The following is an 18,639-nucleotide window of genomic DNA, read 5'->3' on the forward strand; positions in this document are numbered from 1 at the left end:
GGGTGGCAGCCTGTCACCCTGGCACTGCCACCTGGCTGCCAGCCTAGCACTGCCAGGGTGCCCAGGTGGCACTGCCAGGGCACCAGGCTGGCAGTGCCAATGTCCTAAGCTGGCATTGTGCCCCTGCCAGAGATCGGAGTCAGGGGTGCCCCGCCCGTATGTGGTGGGGTGCGGGGGGGACCATGAGGACCCTCCGACAGGTGAGCTGGCACATTGGGGCGGGTCTGGGGGTTGCATCGGGATGGGGGGGGGTGGGCGTCCCGACCCCTTTCTGCACTGAAGAACTTTGCACCGGGGGGGGGGGGGGGGGGGGGGGGGGGGGGGGCGGAGCACCAAAACATGACAGAGTGCTAGGAGATAGCAGGACCATTCCCGACACAAGTGCCAAAACAACCCTGCTAATTCCGCCCAGAACAACACTTGGTTTTATTTTGGTTAGATTACGCCCGAGGTCTAATTGAGATGCTGAAGATGATTAAAAGATTTGATAGGTTGGATATCGAGAAACTATTTCCTCTCGTGGGGAGAGTCCAGGACAGAGGGGGGGGGGGGGGCAGAACCTTAAAATTCAAGCCAGGACATTGAGGGGTGATGTCAAGAAGCACAAAGGGGAGGGGGAATTCGGAATGCGCTCCCCGGAAACCTTTCTGAAGCCAGGGGGTTAATTGAAATGTTACAAGTGAGATAATGTTTTGTTGAGTAAGGGTATTCAGAACTATAAAACCAGGGTGGGTCGATGGAATGCCGAGCAATCAGGATCTAACAGAATGGCAGAACAGATTCGAGTGGCTGGGTGGCCACTTCCCATTCCTGGATTCTTATTACGAGGTTCCTGAGAAGTTTCCCCTTATATAATATCAATGAAAACAGAAAGCGCTGGATAAACTCAGCAGGTCTGGTAGCGTCTGTGGAGAGAGAAGACGAGATAATGTTCTGAGTCCAGATGACTCTCCTACAGAGCTGAAGAGGGTAGAGATGTGGTGGGTTATATAGTTGGAGAGGGGGAGGGGGGGTGGAGGAGGTGCACGGAATAGAAGGTCAGGAATAGGTCAGAGCTAAGGAGAGATTGACAAAAATGACATGGACACAAGACAAAATGGCCGTTAATGGTAGGGTTAAGAAGATGCTGATAGTGGCATAAAGGTACGGTCGCAGAATGTGTTGATAGGGGAACAAAGGGTAGCGCTCAGTGAAAGCAAAAATAAAGAACAAGTGATGGGTGGCCCTGTGGGGACGGGTTGGGCACTGATTTGTGTTGGGCCAGACAATAAAAAAGGAGCAAAGGTGGGAGAGAAAGTTCACAGTCTAAAGTTGTTGAACTCACTTCCGAGTCCAGGAGGCAGTAATGGCTTCCTCCACTGGTTTGAACACATTTTTTATTCGAAAATGGAACATGTTGCAGCTTCATTCAAGAAGGAATAGAGAGAGAAAGCAAGAAACCCTCGGCCATTTAGCCCAACATCTGTCGTTGGGGAATTGCAAGAATCCGTTATTATGGAGATTAAGGCATGATACTTAGAAAATCATAATTGGATCAGGCAGAGTCAACATGGTTTTGTGAAAGGGAATATTGTTGGCTGTGAGGCACTTGGAATTTCAAAAGGCATTGGAGAAGATGCCACAGCTCATGGTTTCGCAAGAAACTGCAGGGTGTGCTGAACTCAGCCCAACGCATCACACAAGCTTGCCACCCCCACACTGATTCTGTCTACACCTCCCGCTGCCTCGGGAAGGCAGACAGCATTATCAGAGACCCCTCCCACCCAGGCATTGCCTTCTTCCAGACCCTTCCATCAGGCAGAAGGTACAGAAGTCTGAAGACCCGCAAATCCAGATATAGGAACAGCTTCTTCCCCACAGCTACAAGACTCCTCAACGACTCCCCCTCGAACTGATCTGTTCCCTGTAAGAACACTGTTCACGATGCCCTATGCTGCTCTTGCTCATGTATTTGCTTTGTTTGGCCCCTTGTTCCACACTATAACCAATCACTGTTTCATAGAATTTTTTCATAGAATTTAAAGTGCAGAAGGAGGCCATTCGGCCCATCGAGTCTGCACCGGCTCTTGGAAAGAGCACCCTATCCAAGCCCACACCTCCACCCTATCCCCATAACCCAGTAACCCCACCCAACACCTAGGGAAATTTTGGACACTATGGGCAATTTATCATGGCCAATCCACCTAACCTGCACATCTTTGGACTGTGGGAGGAAACCGGAGCACCCGGAGGAAACCCACGCAGACATGGGGAGAACGTGCAGACTCCGCACAGACAGTGACCCAAGCCGGGAATCGAACCTGGGACCCTGGAGCTGTGAGGCAATTGTGCTATACACAATGCTACCGTGCTGCCCTTTGTCCATTTGTCAATGTTCTCTGCTGATTACTCTTTTGTCTACTCTGTATGTATTGTGTACGTTCCCTTGGCCGCAGAAAAAACACATTTCACTGTACTTTGATACATGTGGTGATAATCCAATCCAATCAAATCAAATGAAGACAGGTAAGACAGTATGTTGTCAAGCCGAAGTTAAGGGTCTTCTGATCCCACCGAAGTCATTGAAGATGGCAGAGCATGTTGAGGGCAATTATTAAAGCAGATATTATCTTAGGTTTTATTAATGGTTGCATTAAGTACAAGAGTAAAGAGGTCTTGTTGAACTTGTCTTTGACACTTGTTAAGCCTCTTCTGGAGACTGTGTCCAGATCTGGGCATCATACTTGAGGAAGGACGTGAAGGCATTGGAGAGAGTATTGGGGAGATTCACAAGACTGATTCCAGGGTAAAGAGCTGTACAGGTTGGGATTGTTTCCCTTGGAGAAAAGAAGGCCAAGAGGAGACATGGAGGTATTCAAGATCCTGAGGGGTATGGACAGGGGAAAGAGTGAAACTGTTCCCTCTAAAGAGAGCATCAAGAACTAGAGAGCCCAGGTTTGAAATAATTGGCAAAAGGCGTAGAAGTGATTGGAGGAAAAATGTTTTCAACCAGAAGGTGAGTGAAGTCTGGAACAAACTTCCTGGGCAGATTCTCCACCCGCCAGACCCGTGTTCTGGTGCGGCACACACCCATTCCGGCAGCGGGGTCCTCCGTTCCGGCAGCTGGCCAACGAGGCGGGAAATCCGCGGGCGTGGGTGCGCTGCCGGCGACGGACAATCCCGCCCCCTGAGTCAGTGGTGGAGGCAGGTTCGATAGAGGTATTCAGAAGGCAGCTGAATTGCTATCTGAACTGAGAGCATGGGCAAGGTTATGGCGATAAGGCAGGGGAGTGGGATTAGGCAGAACGTTCCTTCAGAGAGCCAGTGAAGACTCGATGGCCTAATGGCCACTTCCAACATCGTGAAGATTCTGTGATTACGTTATGGGAGAACAGACGAGAAAGTGGAGTTTGAGACAACAATCAGATTTGCCATGGTCTTATTGGATGACGGAGCTGGACCACAATCATCTGGATATTTCATAGTCTATCGACCTCTCACATCTATTGCCCCCAAGTCACATGATCTCATTAGGCTTGAACAATTTAAGTACATTTGCAGCCAATGAGCTGCATTGACTTTGACCTTGAGACAGGGTTGAATCTCACAATATTCACCTTTAACTTTTAACCTGTACTGGTAAGAATTGGCACAAATCAAACAGAGACAGAATTACTGTTTAAATCTGATAGGAAAGAGCTTTACTTACAGAATTTAATGGCTTCATTTACCTTTGTCTCTTCAGATCTTTTTATCCTTTGTAAAGCTTTAGGAAAGTACCCTGCAATGTCACCACAGACATAATAACACAATGATAGGTCATTAATATCTAAAATAATCTGTTGATACATTCAGAGGTAGTTGGTAACATTCGCCACTAGGTGAGAAAGTGGTACCTGTGCGTTGGCTCATTGAACATCCCACCTAAAGGGCAGGAAATTGGGGCGGGTCTTTCAACCAGTGACCAATCATCAACAGCTGCTTCCTACCCATGCAGCAAAAAATGAATTCTACCCTTCAATTCAGAAACTTCAGAGAGTCGTGAACACCGCCCAGTCCATCACACAAACCCGCCTCCCATCCATTGACTCTGTCTACACCTCCCGCTGCCTGGGGAAAGCGGGCAGCATAATCAAGGATCCCTCCCACCCGGCTTACTCACTCTTCCAACTTCTTCCATCGGGCAGGAGATACAGAAGTCTGGGAACACGCACGAACAGACTCAAAAACAGCTTCTTCCCCGCTGTTATCAGACTCCTAAATGACCCTCTTATGGACTGAACTGATCTCTTCACACATCTTCTCCACTGAGCAGTACTACACTCCTTATGCTTCACCCGATGCCTGTGTCTATGTATTTACATTGTGTATTTTATGTTTGCCTTCTGCATTTTCTTTTCATGTATGGAATGATCTGTCTGAACTATACGCAGAACAATACTTTTCACAGTACCTCGGTTCACGTGACAATAAACCAATCCAAATCCAATCCAATTTCAAACAATGCACCGAGTATAAGATAGTCAGTAACAGGTCCAATAGGGAATGTAGTAGTCATTATCCACAGAGTGAAGTGAATGTGCAACTCACAATATACTGAGTGGTTGAGGTGAATATAGGATTAGATCTATAGATACATTTAAGATGAAGCTGCATAGACATGAGGGAGAGAAGGAGGTGCCGATAGGGTGAGAGATAAGAGGGAGTGGAAGGGGATTTGTGTGGAGTGTAAACGCTAGAATAGAGCAGGTGAGCCACCTGGTCTGTTTCTGTCCATTGAAATTCTCCCTGTTCAAGTGTGTAGCTTTAGGAGGGGAATTTCAGATCTGACTATAGTACAGTATTGCCATGGCAGCATTGCCAAAGTTGAGTTCTCAGAGCAGAAAAGTCAGAAATAAAAGTTTTATGTAGTATGGCAAACTACTTGATTCCACCCACCCTGGTCCCTCTCCCTTGAACCCCTTTCTCAATGAAATCCATTAATCAATCTCAATTGCCACACAACCTCAGTATGTGTATTGGGAGGGAGAGGGCTGGTTTCTCCAGTTGCCGACGGCTAAATTGCGTTCGGCGAACGGCCGGAGAATCCAAATTCCCGATGGAATCGGGGGCAGCACTGCTTTCGCGATGCTCTGCGCCCTCCAAGGGGGCGTAGTCGGAGAGTGCGGCGTGCCTTATCGACAGACTCAGGCCATTGCCTGAGTCCCGCCACCCCCGATGCTCCGCCCCCGACCGGCCGAGTTCCCCACAGCGTGGGTCTCTCATGGTCTCACCCGTCGGGAACTCGGCGTGGTGGCTGCAGACTCAGTCCAGCGCCGCCACAGTCGGGGGAGGGCGGATCCGCGGGCAGGGTGGCTGGTCTGGGGCGAGCGAGCCGGCTGAAGGGGGGACTATTTCGCGGGCTGGGTCGGCGAGCCACCTCCGCTGTGAAGCACGGCTCAGCCACTGCAAGCCGCCACCGTGCGCATCCGCAGTCACGGACCCAGCAATTCTACGTTCGTATTGGCAGCTAGAGCAGGGTGCTCTGCTCTGCCTTCCTGCTCGCCCGCAGCAAAATGGGCAATCGGTGGCCTTTTTGTGCCAGTTTCCCTGGCGTGCCGTTCCCATGCTGGCGTGCGGCTGGTGTACCGTTCCCATGCCGGCGTGTGGCTGGCGTACCGTTCCCATGCCGGCGTGTGGCTGGTGTACCGTTCCCATGCCGGCGTGTGGCTGGCGTACCGTTCCCTCGCCGGCGTGTGGCTGGCGTACCGTTCCCATGCCGGCGTGTGGCTGGCGTACCGTTCCCATGCCGGCGTGCGGCTGGTGTACCGTTCCCACGCTGGCGTGTGGCTGGTGTACCGTTCCCATGCCGGCGTGTGGCTGGCGTACCGTTCCCATGCCGGCGTGTGGCTGGCGTACCGTTCCCATGCCGGCGTGTAGCTGGCGTACCGTTCCCATGCCGGCGTGTGGCTGACGTACCATTCCCACGCCGGCGTGTGGCTGGTGTACCGTTCCCATGCTGGCGTGTGGCTGGCGTACCATTCCCACGCCGGCGTGTGGCTGGTGTACCGTTCCCATGCTGGCGTGTGGCTGACGTACCATTCCCACGCCGGCGTGTGGCTGGTGTACCGTTCCCATGCCGGCGTGTGGCTGGCGTACCGTTCCCATGCCGGCGTGTGGCTGGCGTACCGTTCCCATGCCGGCGTGTGGCTGGCGTACCGTTCCCATGCTGGCGTGTGGCTGGTGTACCGTTCCCTCGCTGGCGTGTGGCTGGTGTACCGTTCCCACGCCGGCGTGTGGCTGGTGTACCGTTCCCATGCCGGCGTGTGGCTGGCGTACCGTTCCCATGCCGGCGTGTGGCTGGCGTACCGTTCCCATGCCGGCGTGTGGCTGGCGTACCGTTCCCATGCCGGCGTGTGGCTGGCGTACCGTTCCCATGCCGGCGTGTAGCTGGCGTACCGTTCCCATGCCGGCGTGTGGCTGACGTACCATTCCCACGCCGGCGTGTGGCTGGTGTACCGTTCCCATGCTGGCGTGTGGCTGGCGTACCGTTCCCACACCGGCGTGCGGCTGGCGTACCGTTCCCACGCTGGCGTGTGGCTGGCGTACCGTTCCCATGCCGGCGTGCGGCTGGCGTACCGTTCCCACGCTGGCGTGTGGCTGGCGTACCGTTCCCACGCTGGCGTGTGGCTGGCGTACCGTTCCCACGCTGGCGTGTGGCTGGCGTACCGTTCCCATGCCGGCGTGTGGCTGGCGTACCGTTCCCACGCTGGCGTGTGGCTGGCGTACCGTTCCCACACCGGCGTGTGGCTGGTGTACCGTTCCCACGCCGGCGTGTGGCTGGTGTACCGTTCCCATGCCGGCGTGTGGCTGGCGTACCGTTCCCATGCCGGCGTGTGGCTGGTGTACCGTTCCCATGCCGGCGTGTGGCTGGTGTACCGTTCCCACGCCGGCGTGTGGACATAGCCCCAGAATTGGAGAAGCATGCCCCGAGTTTCTAGATTCCCACATTGCCCATTTGTGTGAGGAAGTGCCTTCTGAAATCAGCCTGAATGCTCTGGCTCTAATTTCAATATCCTTCCCTCTTTTTCTTGCCTTCCCGTCCCCTCTACAGCCCCAAAGAGAGGAGGGATTTTCTCTCTATCTACTCCATCAAAAGCAAAAATATTGCAGATGTTGGAAATTTGAAGAGTTACAACACCCTGGGCAAGTGGGTGGTCAATTCCAGCCCCACAGTGGTTTCCGAAGATCTTTACCCCTTGAATACTCTAATCCCGCGGCAGAGTGTCCACGCCATTGTAAACGCCGCCATTGGGCCGACCCCACGACTAATTCTGGTTAACTCCAATCCAGCTGCTGATCCTGGTGCGAACTGGGTGCCGCGGGATCCACACATGCAGAGTGGCGCTGGCACCAATGCGCGCATGTGCAGTGGCTTCCTTCAACGCGGAGCTTCGGGGGGTGGGACTCAGGCAACATGGCGCAGGACTACAGGGGCCGCGTGTAGGAAAGGAGTCTCCCAGCCAGAGAGGCCGGCCCGCCAGTCAGTGGGCCCCGATCGCGGGCCAGGCCACATTGGAGGCCCCCCCGGGGTTGGACCCCTCCTCCCCTCCCCTCCCACAGGCCGTCTCCCGACCCTTCCACACCAAGTTCCGGTGTGGACGGCGCCGGCCGGACTCGGCGTTTTCACAACGGCCGCTCGGCCCATCCCAGGCCGAGAATCCACGGGCCGGCCGCGTAGAGCATCCGCGACCGGAGGCGCGCCAACCACGCCGGTGCCAATGGCCCTGATTCTCTGCTCAGTGGAGAATCGCATGTTGGCGTCGGGATGGCACGGCACGATTCCCACTGGTCACGGGGATTCTCCGGCCCGGTCCCGGGCTGAGAGAAACCCGCCGCAGGTTTATAAGTAAAACATTAATCAAACTATTTATTAATAAAAAGAAGAAAAGACAAACATATGAGGATAATTGTCTACCAAACTATCTAATCCCATCCCACCCTCTACCCTGACACACATCAGACAGACACAAGGTAAGGGTCGGTGAGGAATTTAAAAAAAACAGGGATTGAAGGAGTAGATCTGAGATGAGTCTTCACTACTGCCATTCCAGCCTCTGGGAAATAGATTAACTCGAGAGGTTGAGATGGGCACAACTCTGTCCTTCGACCACCAGATGGTATTTCACCGAAGAATTCCAGGTCGGTACCATTCCGCCTTTTGGCCACCAGATGGCGCTAGGTCCCGGATGTTCAGAGCAGTGCAGTTCTGATCGCTGACCACAAGATGGTGCTGTGCACAGGATGCTCAGGTCGGTGCATTCCTGCCTTTCTACCACCAGATGGAGCTTGTCCCTGTGACAACAATACAGCTCCAATCCTGAAAGTTAGTAGTTTTTAGTTACCTGATTCCTGCACAAGGCTCTGGTGGTTTTACCACAAATTCTCCCACCTTAAGCTTCAATTATTCAGCTCTTCCCAGCCCCTGGCACTCACAGTTCAAAAGTTACTAACCTTTGGGAAAACTTTTACTTTCACACTCAGGAACTCTTTCCCAATTCTGTTGGCTGTCTGTGCCCCTTTAATGTCTTCACAAATTTGGCGACCAAGCCTCATAAAATCACCCAGCAGAGAGAGAGGGGGACGGAGAGAGACTTTAGGGCACTTGCTCACTAACTTTCCAGACAGAACTGAACTAAAGGATGGCCCCCCCTCCAGAAGACCCGCCTTCTTCCCTGAAAGTGTCTGACTGGCTTCACCAACCACAGGCCCGATAGGAGAAGGCTGAAAATCTTATATACCGATTGGCTGTTTGCCAAGTCTATCAAACGACATCACAGATTCTGCCACAAAACCCAAAGGGGATGTTTTTGGACAAGCCCATCAGAACAGGAGGGGTTCCAGTGTCCAAAGACGACAATTTAAACAGGAATCCCAAAGTGTGCAGTAACCTTGTAGCAGTTATCCGAAGAATGTAAATCAGAACAGGCAGCAGGATGGGCATTAAAAGGGATCAGAGGAATCCCCAAGTCAATTTCTATTGATGCCATTTATAATGTTACTATGGGGGAATGGGTCATATCTAGGTTTGGGTTTTACTTTGCCAATGTTAATGTATCTGGAAGCAAAGAGACACAAAAGTCGTTGACTTAATTGTCAAAGCAACTTTTCTTTCCATCCTCCCTGTGTAGGCAAGCGGCCGGCCCTGGATGCCATAGGTGAGATGAATTCACCTTGAAGGAAATCTCGTTCAGCTGTGTTTTGAAGTGTGACTCTGTAATCTCATTTTTTGTTTAATTGACAAGCATACTGTTATGTATTGGTCATCTTTAGAAGTAATCTTGACCCAGGTTTAATTTTAAGGAAATCTACTATAACCAGCCATATTTAAATTGTGTTTTTTTTTCCTTTTTGCAAAAGTAAAGGTTCAGAATTTATTAAATCATAACCAGCACATACGGGGAAAAACTTATTCTAAAATATGGAAACTTCCTGTGCTATACTGTATTGCATTAAAGATATGACAAGTCAATAAGTAAACAATAAACGCATTTTTGGAATATCTAATATAATGGAAGCTTTGTTGTGATATGTTTTAGCCAAGGAGAGGTTTCATGCACTAATAATGTAAATGATACAAAGTGTATGTTCTTTTTTAAATCCCTAAATTAAAAAAAAGGGATCACAGGACAGACAGAGAACATTCTAACATGCCTCCCCCCTAAAGGAATGAAATGTCAGGACATGGACATTTCATTACTGTGTACACAAGACACACAACACCCACACATACCTGTGTAAACCAGCCCCAATACGGGCAGGGGCCTCGGCATTAATAGTGTTGCACGTTTTACTATGGGCGTAAAACGCGTTTATTGGAGTGTATTAACACGCCTCCGAGTTCGACGTGTGCTTAACACTGCTAGGCTCTGTTCTATGTAATTATTTAAGCTCTGGAGTCGCCAGCTGCCGTATAGGCAACGTCACAAGTATTCCAAGGTCAAATTCAAAGTAATAAAGACGATACACCGATTAGTCAAGTTCAAACGATCAATATTTATTATACAGTTAATAATAAATACTCATGCACACACACTAAGAGACTAAGCTACAACTAAACATAAGCAAACAGAATACTTATCTAACAGGAACAGGCAAGGTCAGAGAACGAGGCCTTCGTCCTGGTTTTGTCTGCAGCCTTCAGCAAGCGTTCTGGCACTTGGGAGTCTAGCGGGCTTGGATCGCGTAGCGAGCGTTGAACTTACGGTTTCGGCGGCTGGTGCTCAACGGCTGGAGTCAGGATACCAGGTGTCAGTCGGGGCCGGAGCACAGGTTTAACAGACCGGACAACACGAGGTCCCTATCTTTTATAGGGGTTCCGTTGTCCTTCCCTCTTCTCGGGCGGGCTCTACCTATTGGATCAATTTCTTATCGATACTGGATTAATTCCCCAATGCGAGGGGGTCTCCGTGATGGAGGGGGCGTTTCTTATGTCCTTTTGTTCGGAGGTTTCTGGTGCCTCGATGTCTGGGTCTTGATTGGAATGTGTCCATTCAGAACCAAATGTATCTATTGTGTGGGTGTTCAAGTCTGATGGCCTCATTAGCATGCAAAGCGTTTTGCCATTTGCACCTAGCTAAGGTCTCTTCACCTGAGCCCAAACTGGTTTCTGCTGCTGCAGAATGCAAACTGCTCTTTGCAGACTGCTGTTCTGGCTGAACTGTCTGTTTCTCAGCAGCCTTCCATTTTAGTTTGGCTCAGTGTCCATTTTGCGTGGCCAGCATGGCTACAATAGCAATTTGACGTTGAACACAGATGACAAAAATACCTGCACTCACATTATCGCCTCTAAGAAATATGTACACAGTCTTTACATCAAACAATTGCAATGATGACTTTGACAAAAAAAACCTCTTGCTTGTGGGTTGTAAATGTTTCCGTAAACGCAAGTCGCCAACAGTTTGGCGGCGTCCGGGGCCAGCGCCGCTTCATCCCCCGGCATTGCCATCGCCTTCCCAGACTCCCCTCGGCGTTCCGTGGATCACAACAGGGATCCTGCAACATGCATCGCTCCGTGGTTTCTAACTGAGCCAATCTCTGTGGTTGGAGTCGAGACTGAGGCGGCTTTGGTGGGTCAACAGGTTTGAGGTCCACACCAGGGATGGTTGGCAGAGCGCCTCATGGTGCTTCCCTCCACCTTGCTGTACACTCCGTGGCACCTGCTCTGGACATGTCTTTCCAAGCCGATCAAACAACATCACAGTCTGCCACAGAAGCCAAAGGGCATGGCTTTGGACCAACCCATCAGAACAGGAGGGGGGGTTCCAGTGTCCACAGACGGCAATTTAAACAGGAATCCCAAAGTGTGCAGTAATCTTGTAGCAGCTAGCCGAAGAATGTAAATCAGAACAGGCAGCGGGACGGGCATCAAAAAGGAACACAGGACAGACAGAAATTATCCTAACAAAATACAAAACACTGGAAATACTCAGCAGGTCAGGAGAAATCTGCGGAGAGAGGAACAGAGTTACCCCTTCAGGAGTATTGACCTGAAAAGTTAGAGATGTAACGAGTTTAAGCGAGTTGGCAATGAGACAGTACAGGAACAAAAGTTGGGCTAGAAGAGGTGTGAATGGGTGTGCTGAACCATTACTATCTCCTTCAGTCTTGCACCACCATCCCTATTCCCATTCAAATCTCCTGTCTTCCAGCCTATCACAGACTTTTTCTATTGCCCTCCCCTCCCCTCTCCTCTTTCCCTGTCTCTGTGGGCGGGATTTTCTGGTCCCTTCTGCCAGTGGCACCTTCCACTCCTGCCGAAGATGACCCCCTCCACCCCCCCATGGCAGGTTCCCAGGCGGCAGACGAGCCATGTAAGATGCCATAGATCTCGGCAGATACCTTGTATTAGACTCTAAATTGTTTCTGTCCACAGGTGCTGCCAGACCTGTTTTCGAATACTTCTTTGAACACCTCAGTTAAATCATCACTTCATCTTCTACGCTCAAGGAAATGCCAGCCTCAAGTATGCAACCTGCACTTAGCGTCGAAGACTTTTATAGCACAGAAATCGGCCCTTCAGCCCACCATGTCTGCCCCAGCCATCAAGCCTCTATCTATTCCAATCCCATTTTCTAGCACTTGGTCCTTAGCCCTGTCTGCTATCATTTAAATTTTTCTTCAATGTTGTGAGGGTTCTCATCCTTTCTACCACCCTTTCATACATTGGATGGGATGTTCCGCCCCACCCCGCCACGTCTCTGCCTCACAACGCCAGGGGGGATACTCCGTTACACCGGCCGGTCAATGGGGATTCCCCCTTGTGGGGCAGCCCCATGCCGTCGGGAACATAGAACATAGAACAGTACAGCACAGAACAGGCCCTTCGGCCCTCGATGTTGTGCCGAGCAATGATCACCCTACTCAAACCCATGTATCCACCCTATACCCTTAACCCAACAACCCCCCCTTAACCTTACTTTTTAGGACACTACGGGCAATTTAGCATGGCCAATCCACCTAACCCGCACATCTTTGGACTGTGGGAGGAAACCGGAGCACCCGGAGGAAACCCACGCACACACGGGGAGGACGTGCAGACTCCGCACAGACAGTGACCCAGCCGGGAATTGAACCTGGGACCCAGGAGCTGTGAAGCATTTATGCTAACCACCATGCTACCCTGCTGCCCTAAACCCCTGGAAACCCCTGGGCGCCGGCAACACGGAGCATCCGGCCGGCGGAGCATCCCGCCCAGTGAGTGCCAGATTCCAACCACCCTCTGGCTGAAAATGTTTTTCCTCAAATACCCTCAAAATCTCCTGTTCCTTGGCCTTAAATACATGCCCCCTGGTCATTGACCGCTCACCAAGGGGAAAAGCTTCTTCCGACCTATCTATTTCGCTCATAATTTTATACACCTCAATCAGGTCCCCCCTCAGCCTTCTCTGCTCCAAGGAAAGCCCAGGCACCATCCTGGTGAATCTCCTCTGCACCCTGTCCAGTGCAAAGGAGTTCTTGTAATTTAAACCCCTCTCAAAGCCCTTTTATCATTTTGGTGAATTCTTTATGCCAACACGTGTTTATTGTCATAATATACATCCATGTATATGATGGTGCACAGACAGGCAGTGATTGACACACACTATCACCAGTGAACACAGAACACAGCAGCCAATCACCAGACAGGACATGACCACTATAAAGCCAGAGGGCGCCAGTTTTCCCGCTCTCTCGGGATCCAGCCTCTGAGACAGTCAGAGCTCGTGAGCAGCAACTAGAACCATGTGGTAGTCAGATAGTCTGGTCAGGCTAGCCTCAGGTCTCCAGTCAAGTCAGCATAGTGTCAACCCACAGTTAAAGCATGTATTATAGTTAGTTGTTCAATAAAATCGTGTTGCATTTCTTCAAGTGTTGGAAGCCTGTCTCTCTCTTCACTGCATCAAATGCAGTCCACGTAGACGCAGCCTACCCAACACATCATTTATCTTCCCACTCCCACACAAATACTTTCATATGTTATGAGCTCAAGCCGCACTCAAGACTCTTCAATGGAAAATCTAGCTGAAGACTCTCAATGCAGTGCAGTGAAGGAGTGGTGTATTTGCAACCTTTCGGATGACTCATTAAATCTAAACTCCTGAGTTCACTCTCAGGTGAATTTAAAAGATCCTATGGTGCTATTTTGAAGATCTGGGGAGTTGTGCCCAACATTTATCCTTTCAACCAAGGTGACCAACCACCTAGGATGACACAGTGGTTAGCACTGCTGCCTCACAGCTCCAGAGATGCAGCTTCGATTCCAACCTTGGGTCACTGTCTGTGTGGAGTCTGCACGTTCTCCCCGTGTCTGGGTTTCCTCCGGGTGCTCCGGTTTCCTCCCACAGTCCAAAGATGTGCAGGTTAGGTGGATTGGCCAGGGTAAATTGCCCCTTAGTGCCCGGGGATGTGTAGGTTAGGTGGGGTTACGGGAATAGGGCAGGGGAGTGGACTTGGGGTGGATTGCTCTTTTGGAGGATCAGCGCAGACCCGATGGGCCGAATGGCCTCCCACTGCACTGTCAAGATTCTATGGATCTATGGAACCATGCAAAATAGGAGCAGAAGTAAGCCATTCGGCCCCTCAAGCCTGCTCCACGATCATCCCTTATCTTATGGGATGCTTTGGAACCTGAAGTTGTGGAAGATGCTGTAGAAATACAAATGCAGTCTCACAGGACAACCTCTGCTCTCTGATCTACGTGAAGTGCACCCTCCCCCCCCACCCTCACCCTGACACCCCACCCACCCACCATTAAAGAGACATTCCAAAGCCACTCCTCCTCCTTACCGATGCCTGTGTGAGACAGCTTGTACTGTTGATCCATCTGCCTGTAAACATCTTGAGCAATTAACCAGAGCTCCTCTCGCGCTGCGGGAAATACAAACTCAAATATAAATGGAAGAAAGCACAGACTATCTTGGAAATCGGTTGCAGGAAGTGGAGGGTAAAGAGGTGGGTCAGGAAAGATTGTGTCATTTAATACAATAATGAGCAACAATCTCCAGACTCCCGACACGAACAAAAGGGCAGGACTCCGAGCTTGTTCAATTTAAACTCGTTTCTCCGCAGTGTGCCAAGCCGCTCCATGAGCTTTCCTTCGCTGCTCATTAACTGCAAACTCTGTGCAACTTAGTAACCTTCAGTCCTGTCTCAATGCAATCTGAAACATCTTATTATCTGAGCCGTGACGTCTGCCCTAATACTCACGGATAGCAATCTTACTTTTCCTGATCTCGTTCACCCAGGAGTCAATGAAGTTCTGGCAATAAATCAGGTCTCCCGCCCAGTTTGAGCGGCCCCACAGGTGCCTCCTGTAGTAACTGAACTTGGCGGTGAAGTTGCTGTCACACTGAAGGCAGCAGTGGGCAGGCTGCGGCGAGGTGAGGAGGGAGAGGAAGGAAGAGGCAATCATGAGCTCCTGCACCATGATTGCGGACGGTCCGGCAGTCACTGTCTGTGGCGTGAAGAACACCAAGGACAGACATGAGGGCCACCGGGGTTGTGAGGGGCACCGAGTGGGGTGACTACCAGTGCCCCATGTATCTTAGAATCTCCCCTAATTCTTTTGAGTCACAATGGAATCCTTGGAGATCACAACCTTTGTGACCAAATGGCCAACGATAATCTTCATATCTTCCTTTCATAACAGGGACAATCAAGGTGATCCTTTTCCACTTACACCGCAAAAGAAAATTAATCCTCAATGCTACATATTGCTTCGACAGTTTGGGCAGTAGAGTACAGTTTCGGGATGAGGGTTCCAACACTGGTTGGATGACACATGGGTTTCTATTGCCTGGCTGGAGTAGAACAGCAATGGCAGGAGTTTTTGGGGGGGTTATTCGGGGAGGCACAACAGAAATTCATCCCAAGGAGGATGAAACATGCTAAGGGGAGGACAAGGCATCCATGGCTGATGAGGGAAGTCAGGGACAGCATAAAAGCAAAAGAAAAAGCATACAAAGTGGCGAGGATTAGTGGGAAGCCTTTAAAAGCGAGCAGAGGTCAACTAAAAAAGCAATAAGGGGGAGAAGATGAAGTATGAGTACAAGCTAGCGAGTAATATAAAGGAAGATAGGAAAAGTTTTTTTCAATATATAAAAGGTAAGAGAAGCAAAAATGACATTGGACCACTGGGAAATATGGCTGTAGAAGTAATAATAGAAAACAAAGAAATGGCAGTCAAACTGAATAGTTACTTTGCATCAGTCTTCACGGTGGAAGACAGCTGTTATAACCTGCCTGTTTACTACTGGCTGGGGACTAATGGCAATCCCACAATCCTTTGGGAGTATGAGCTTCCCCAATGAGGGGGGCGGAGAAATCATTAGCAGATTCCCTGCATAAATAAAGCTGGCCAGTTTGGAACCGGCTACAGGAGAATGGGGAGCAAGGGAAGTTGCTGCTGCTGCTGCTGCTGCTGCTGCTGCTGCTGCTGCTGCTGCTGCTGCTGCTGCTGCTGCTGCTGCTGCTGCTGCTGCTGCTGCTGCTGCGGCTGCGTATATGTTATTGTAAATAAATGTTATTTCTTTCTATCCTTCAACTTGTGCTGGATTCTTCGTGGCCCTCACAAAACTGGCGACGAGGATGGGATGTGAATAGCTGTCTATGCCGCTGAAACCACCTCCCTGGATTTTTGTTGGGATACAGGTTGGAAGTTGTTTTCTATTACACCATGCCTCTGTATGGACGTTTGGATGTTTTTGATGCTGCGCTGGAAAGCTGGAACCAGTACGCACAACGGATGCGTTACTATTTCCGGGCAAACAACATCACCGAAAACGAGCGCCAGGTGGTCATATTGCTCACCGCCTGTGGCCCGCATACGTTTGGGGCGATTAGGAGCCTTACGTACCCAGCTGCGCCGGACACCAAAACGTTTGATGAAGTTGTGAACTTAGTGGGGCAACATTTTAACCCAATCCCGTCCATGATAGTCCAGCATTACCGGTTTAATCCCGCTGAGAGGACCCCAGGAGAATCCCTTGCTGACTTTCTATCCAGGCTATGCAGGATTGCGGAGTACTGTGACTATGGTGAGACCTTGTCAGAAATGTTACGCGACCGTTTGGTTTGCGGTATTAACAATGCGGCCACCCAGAGAAAGTTGTTAGCCGAGCCAACATTGACTTTTAACAGGCCATTCAAATAGTATAGTCCCGAGAGAGGGCAGAACGGGGAGTGCAGGAGATACAGGGAATGGAACCGCTCCGGTACCTTGGGCAAGGTGACGTCCGGATTGACGCCAGTGGCCGTCGGTCCTCCCTGAAGGGAGCCTTCACCAGAACCGATGGATGAGGAGCTATGTCCGTGTCAGACTTGTAGGCGCCGACCCCGTCGCGGACGCCGGTCCTGGGGACGCCAGAGGCACCGTCGGTCCGACCGAAACTAGGGCCAGCCCAGGGGACGTGCCTTTCATTTGGATGAACCTGCGGCGACTACTTCCGTGGACGTGGAGACGGAGGCCGGCTGCCTGCAGCTGCATTGTGTGGCAGCTCCCCGTGTGGCCCCCATTAAAGTGACAGTACGGGTCAATGGTCACCCGCTTGAGATGGAGTTGGACACTGGCGCAGCGGTCTCCGTGATCGCCCAGAGGACATTCGACTGCATCAAGCAGGGTATACAGACCCTTACATTAACCGACATACAGGCCAGGTTGGCCACCTACACGGGGGAACCATTGGACATTGCAGGAACTACAATGACCCGTGTTGGTTATGGACGCCAGGATGGGTGTTTCCCACTTACCGTGGTGCACGGCCACGAGCCCAGCCTATTGGGTCGGGACTGGTTGCGCCATTTGCGGCTGCAGTGGCAGCACATCCTCCAAACAGTTTCTGGAGGGTTGACTGAGGGGCTAGGATGATACCCAGATGTATTCCAGCCCAGTTTGGGGAAAATAAAAGGGGCCGTAGCCGGTATCCAAGTTGAACCAGGAGCTACGCCGCGCTGTTTCCGGGCTCGCCCGGTGCCTTACACCTTGCTCGAGAAGGTAGAAGGGGAGCTCACTCGTTTGGAGTCCTTGGGTATCACCAGGCCCGTCCGTTTCGCTGACTGGGCAGCACCAATTGTACCTGTAATGAAGCCAGATGCCACAGTTTGCTTGTGCGGCGACTATAAACTTACAGTGAATACGGCTTCCCGACTCGACCGATACCCAATGCCTCGCATAGAGGATCTCTACGCGAAGCTTGCAGGCGGACTCTCGTTCACAAAATTAGATATGAGTCACGCCTCCCTGCAGTTGGAGCTGGACCCTGCCTCCCGGTCATATGTAATGATTAATACACACCGGGGCCTGTATGAATATACACTGTTACCCTTTGGAGTATCCTCTGCCTGCGCTATTTTTCAACGCGTTATGGAGGGCATTTTGAGAGGTTTACCGCGTGTCACTGTCTACTTAGATGACGTTTTGATTGCAGGACGTTGGAGCAGGAACATTTGGAAAATTGGAGATTGTTCTTGGATGCTTTTTTGGAGGCTGGAGTCCGTTTCCGTTGCAGAAAATGTGTCTTTCAGGCGAAGGAAGTAGTCTACCTGGGATATCGGGTGGACCGCGAAGGTTTGCACCTATTCGCAGAGAAGGTGTGCGCGATTCAACAGGCCCCCGCCCCGACTGAAACATCACATCTTTGTTCTTTCCTTGGCCTCGTAAAATATTACGGAAAGTTCCTCCCCAATCTGGCAACTACACTGGCCCCTTTGCACCTTCTGCTAAAGAAGAATCACACCTGGGTTTGGGGTCAGCTGCAAGAAACCGCTTTCCGGCGGGTAAAAAAACAATTGTTGTCGTCTGGGTTACTAACCCATTATGGAACCCATTATGGAAAGCCTTTGCTCATCACATGTGATGCATCCCCTAATGGTATTGGGGCCGTCCTGTCCCACAAGATGGAGAACGGGGCCGAGCGGCCAATAGCTATCGCCTCCCGCACATTGACTGCAGCGGAAAAAAAGTACCCGCAGATCGAGAATGAGGGCCTGGCGGTGGTCTTTGCAGTGAAACGCTTCCACCAGTATGTGTATGGCTGCCACTTCACTATCGTGACTGATCATAAGCCTCTGCTGGGACTTTTCAGAGCGGATAAGCCAATACCGCCCATTGCTTCCGCACGGATCCAACGCTGGGCTTTGTTG

At 51.0% G+C, this 18,639-nt stretch overlaps 1 protein-coding gene across 4 annotated transcripts in view; it reads right to left on the reverse strand.

The window, feature by feature from the left end:
* Window positions 1-15,026, reverse strand: part of LOC119969966 (izumo sperm-egg fusion protein 4-like) — a 33,915-nt gene extending 18,889 nt beyond the window's left edge. The window contains exons 1-3 of one of the 4 annotated variants that reach the window (XM_038803935.1): window positions 14,722-15,026; window positions 14,287-14,367; window positions 3,689-3,760 (exon numbers count right to left, since the gene is read on the reverse strand). In XM_038803935.1, coding sequence (XP_038659863.1) covers window positions 3,689-3,760; window positions 14,287-14,367; window positions 14,722-14,926 — 358 coding nt within the window. In that variant the 5' untranslated portion in view covers window positions 14,927-15,026. Of the gene's footprint in view, window positions 1-3,688; window positions 3,761-14,286; window positions 14,368-14,706 lie in introns of all 4 variants that reach the window. The other 3 variants (XM_038803934.1, XM_038803938.1, XM_038803936.1) reach the window with 3 other exon arrangements.
* Window positions 15,027-18,639: the final 3,613 nt, after the last annotated feature.

Source organism: Scyliorhinus canicula, chromosome 8 (assembly GCF_902713615.1).
Source record: "Scyliorhinus canicula chromosome 8, sScyCan1.1, whole genome shotgun sequence".
Lineage (NCBI taxonomy): Eukaryota > Metazoa > Chordata > Chondrichthyes > Carcharhiniformes > Scyliorhinidae > Scyliorhinus > Scyliorhinus canicula.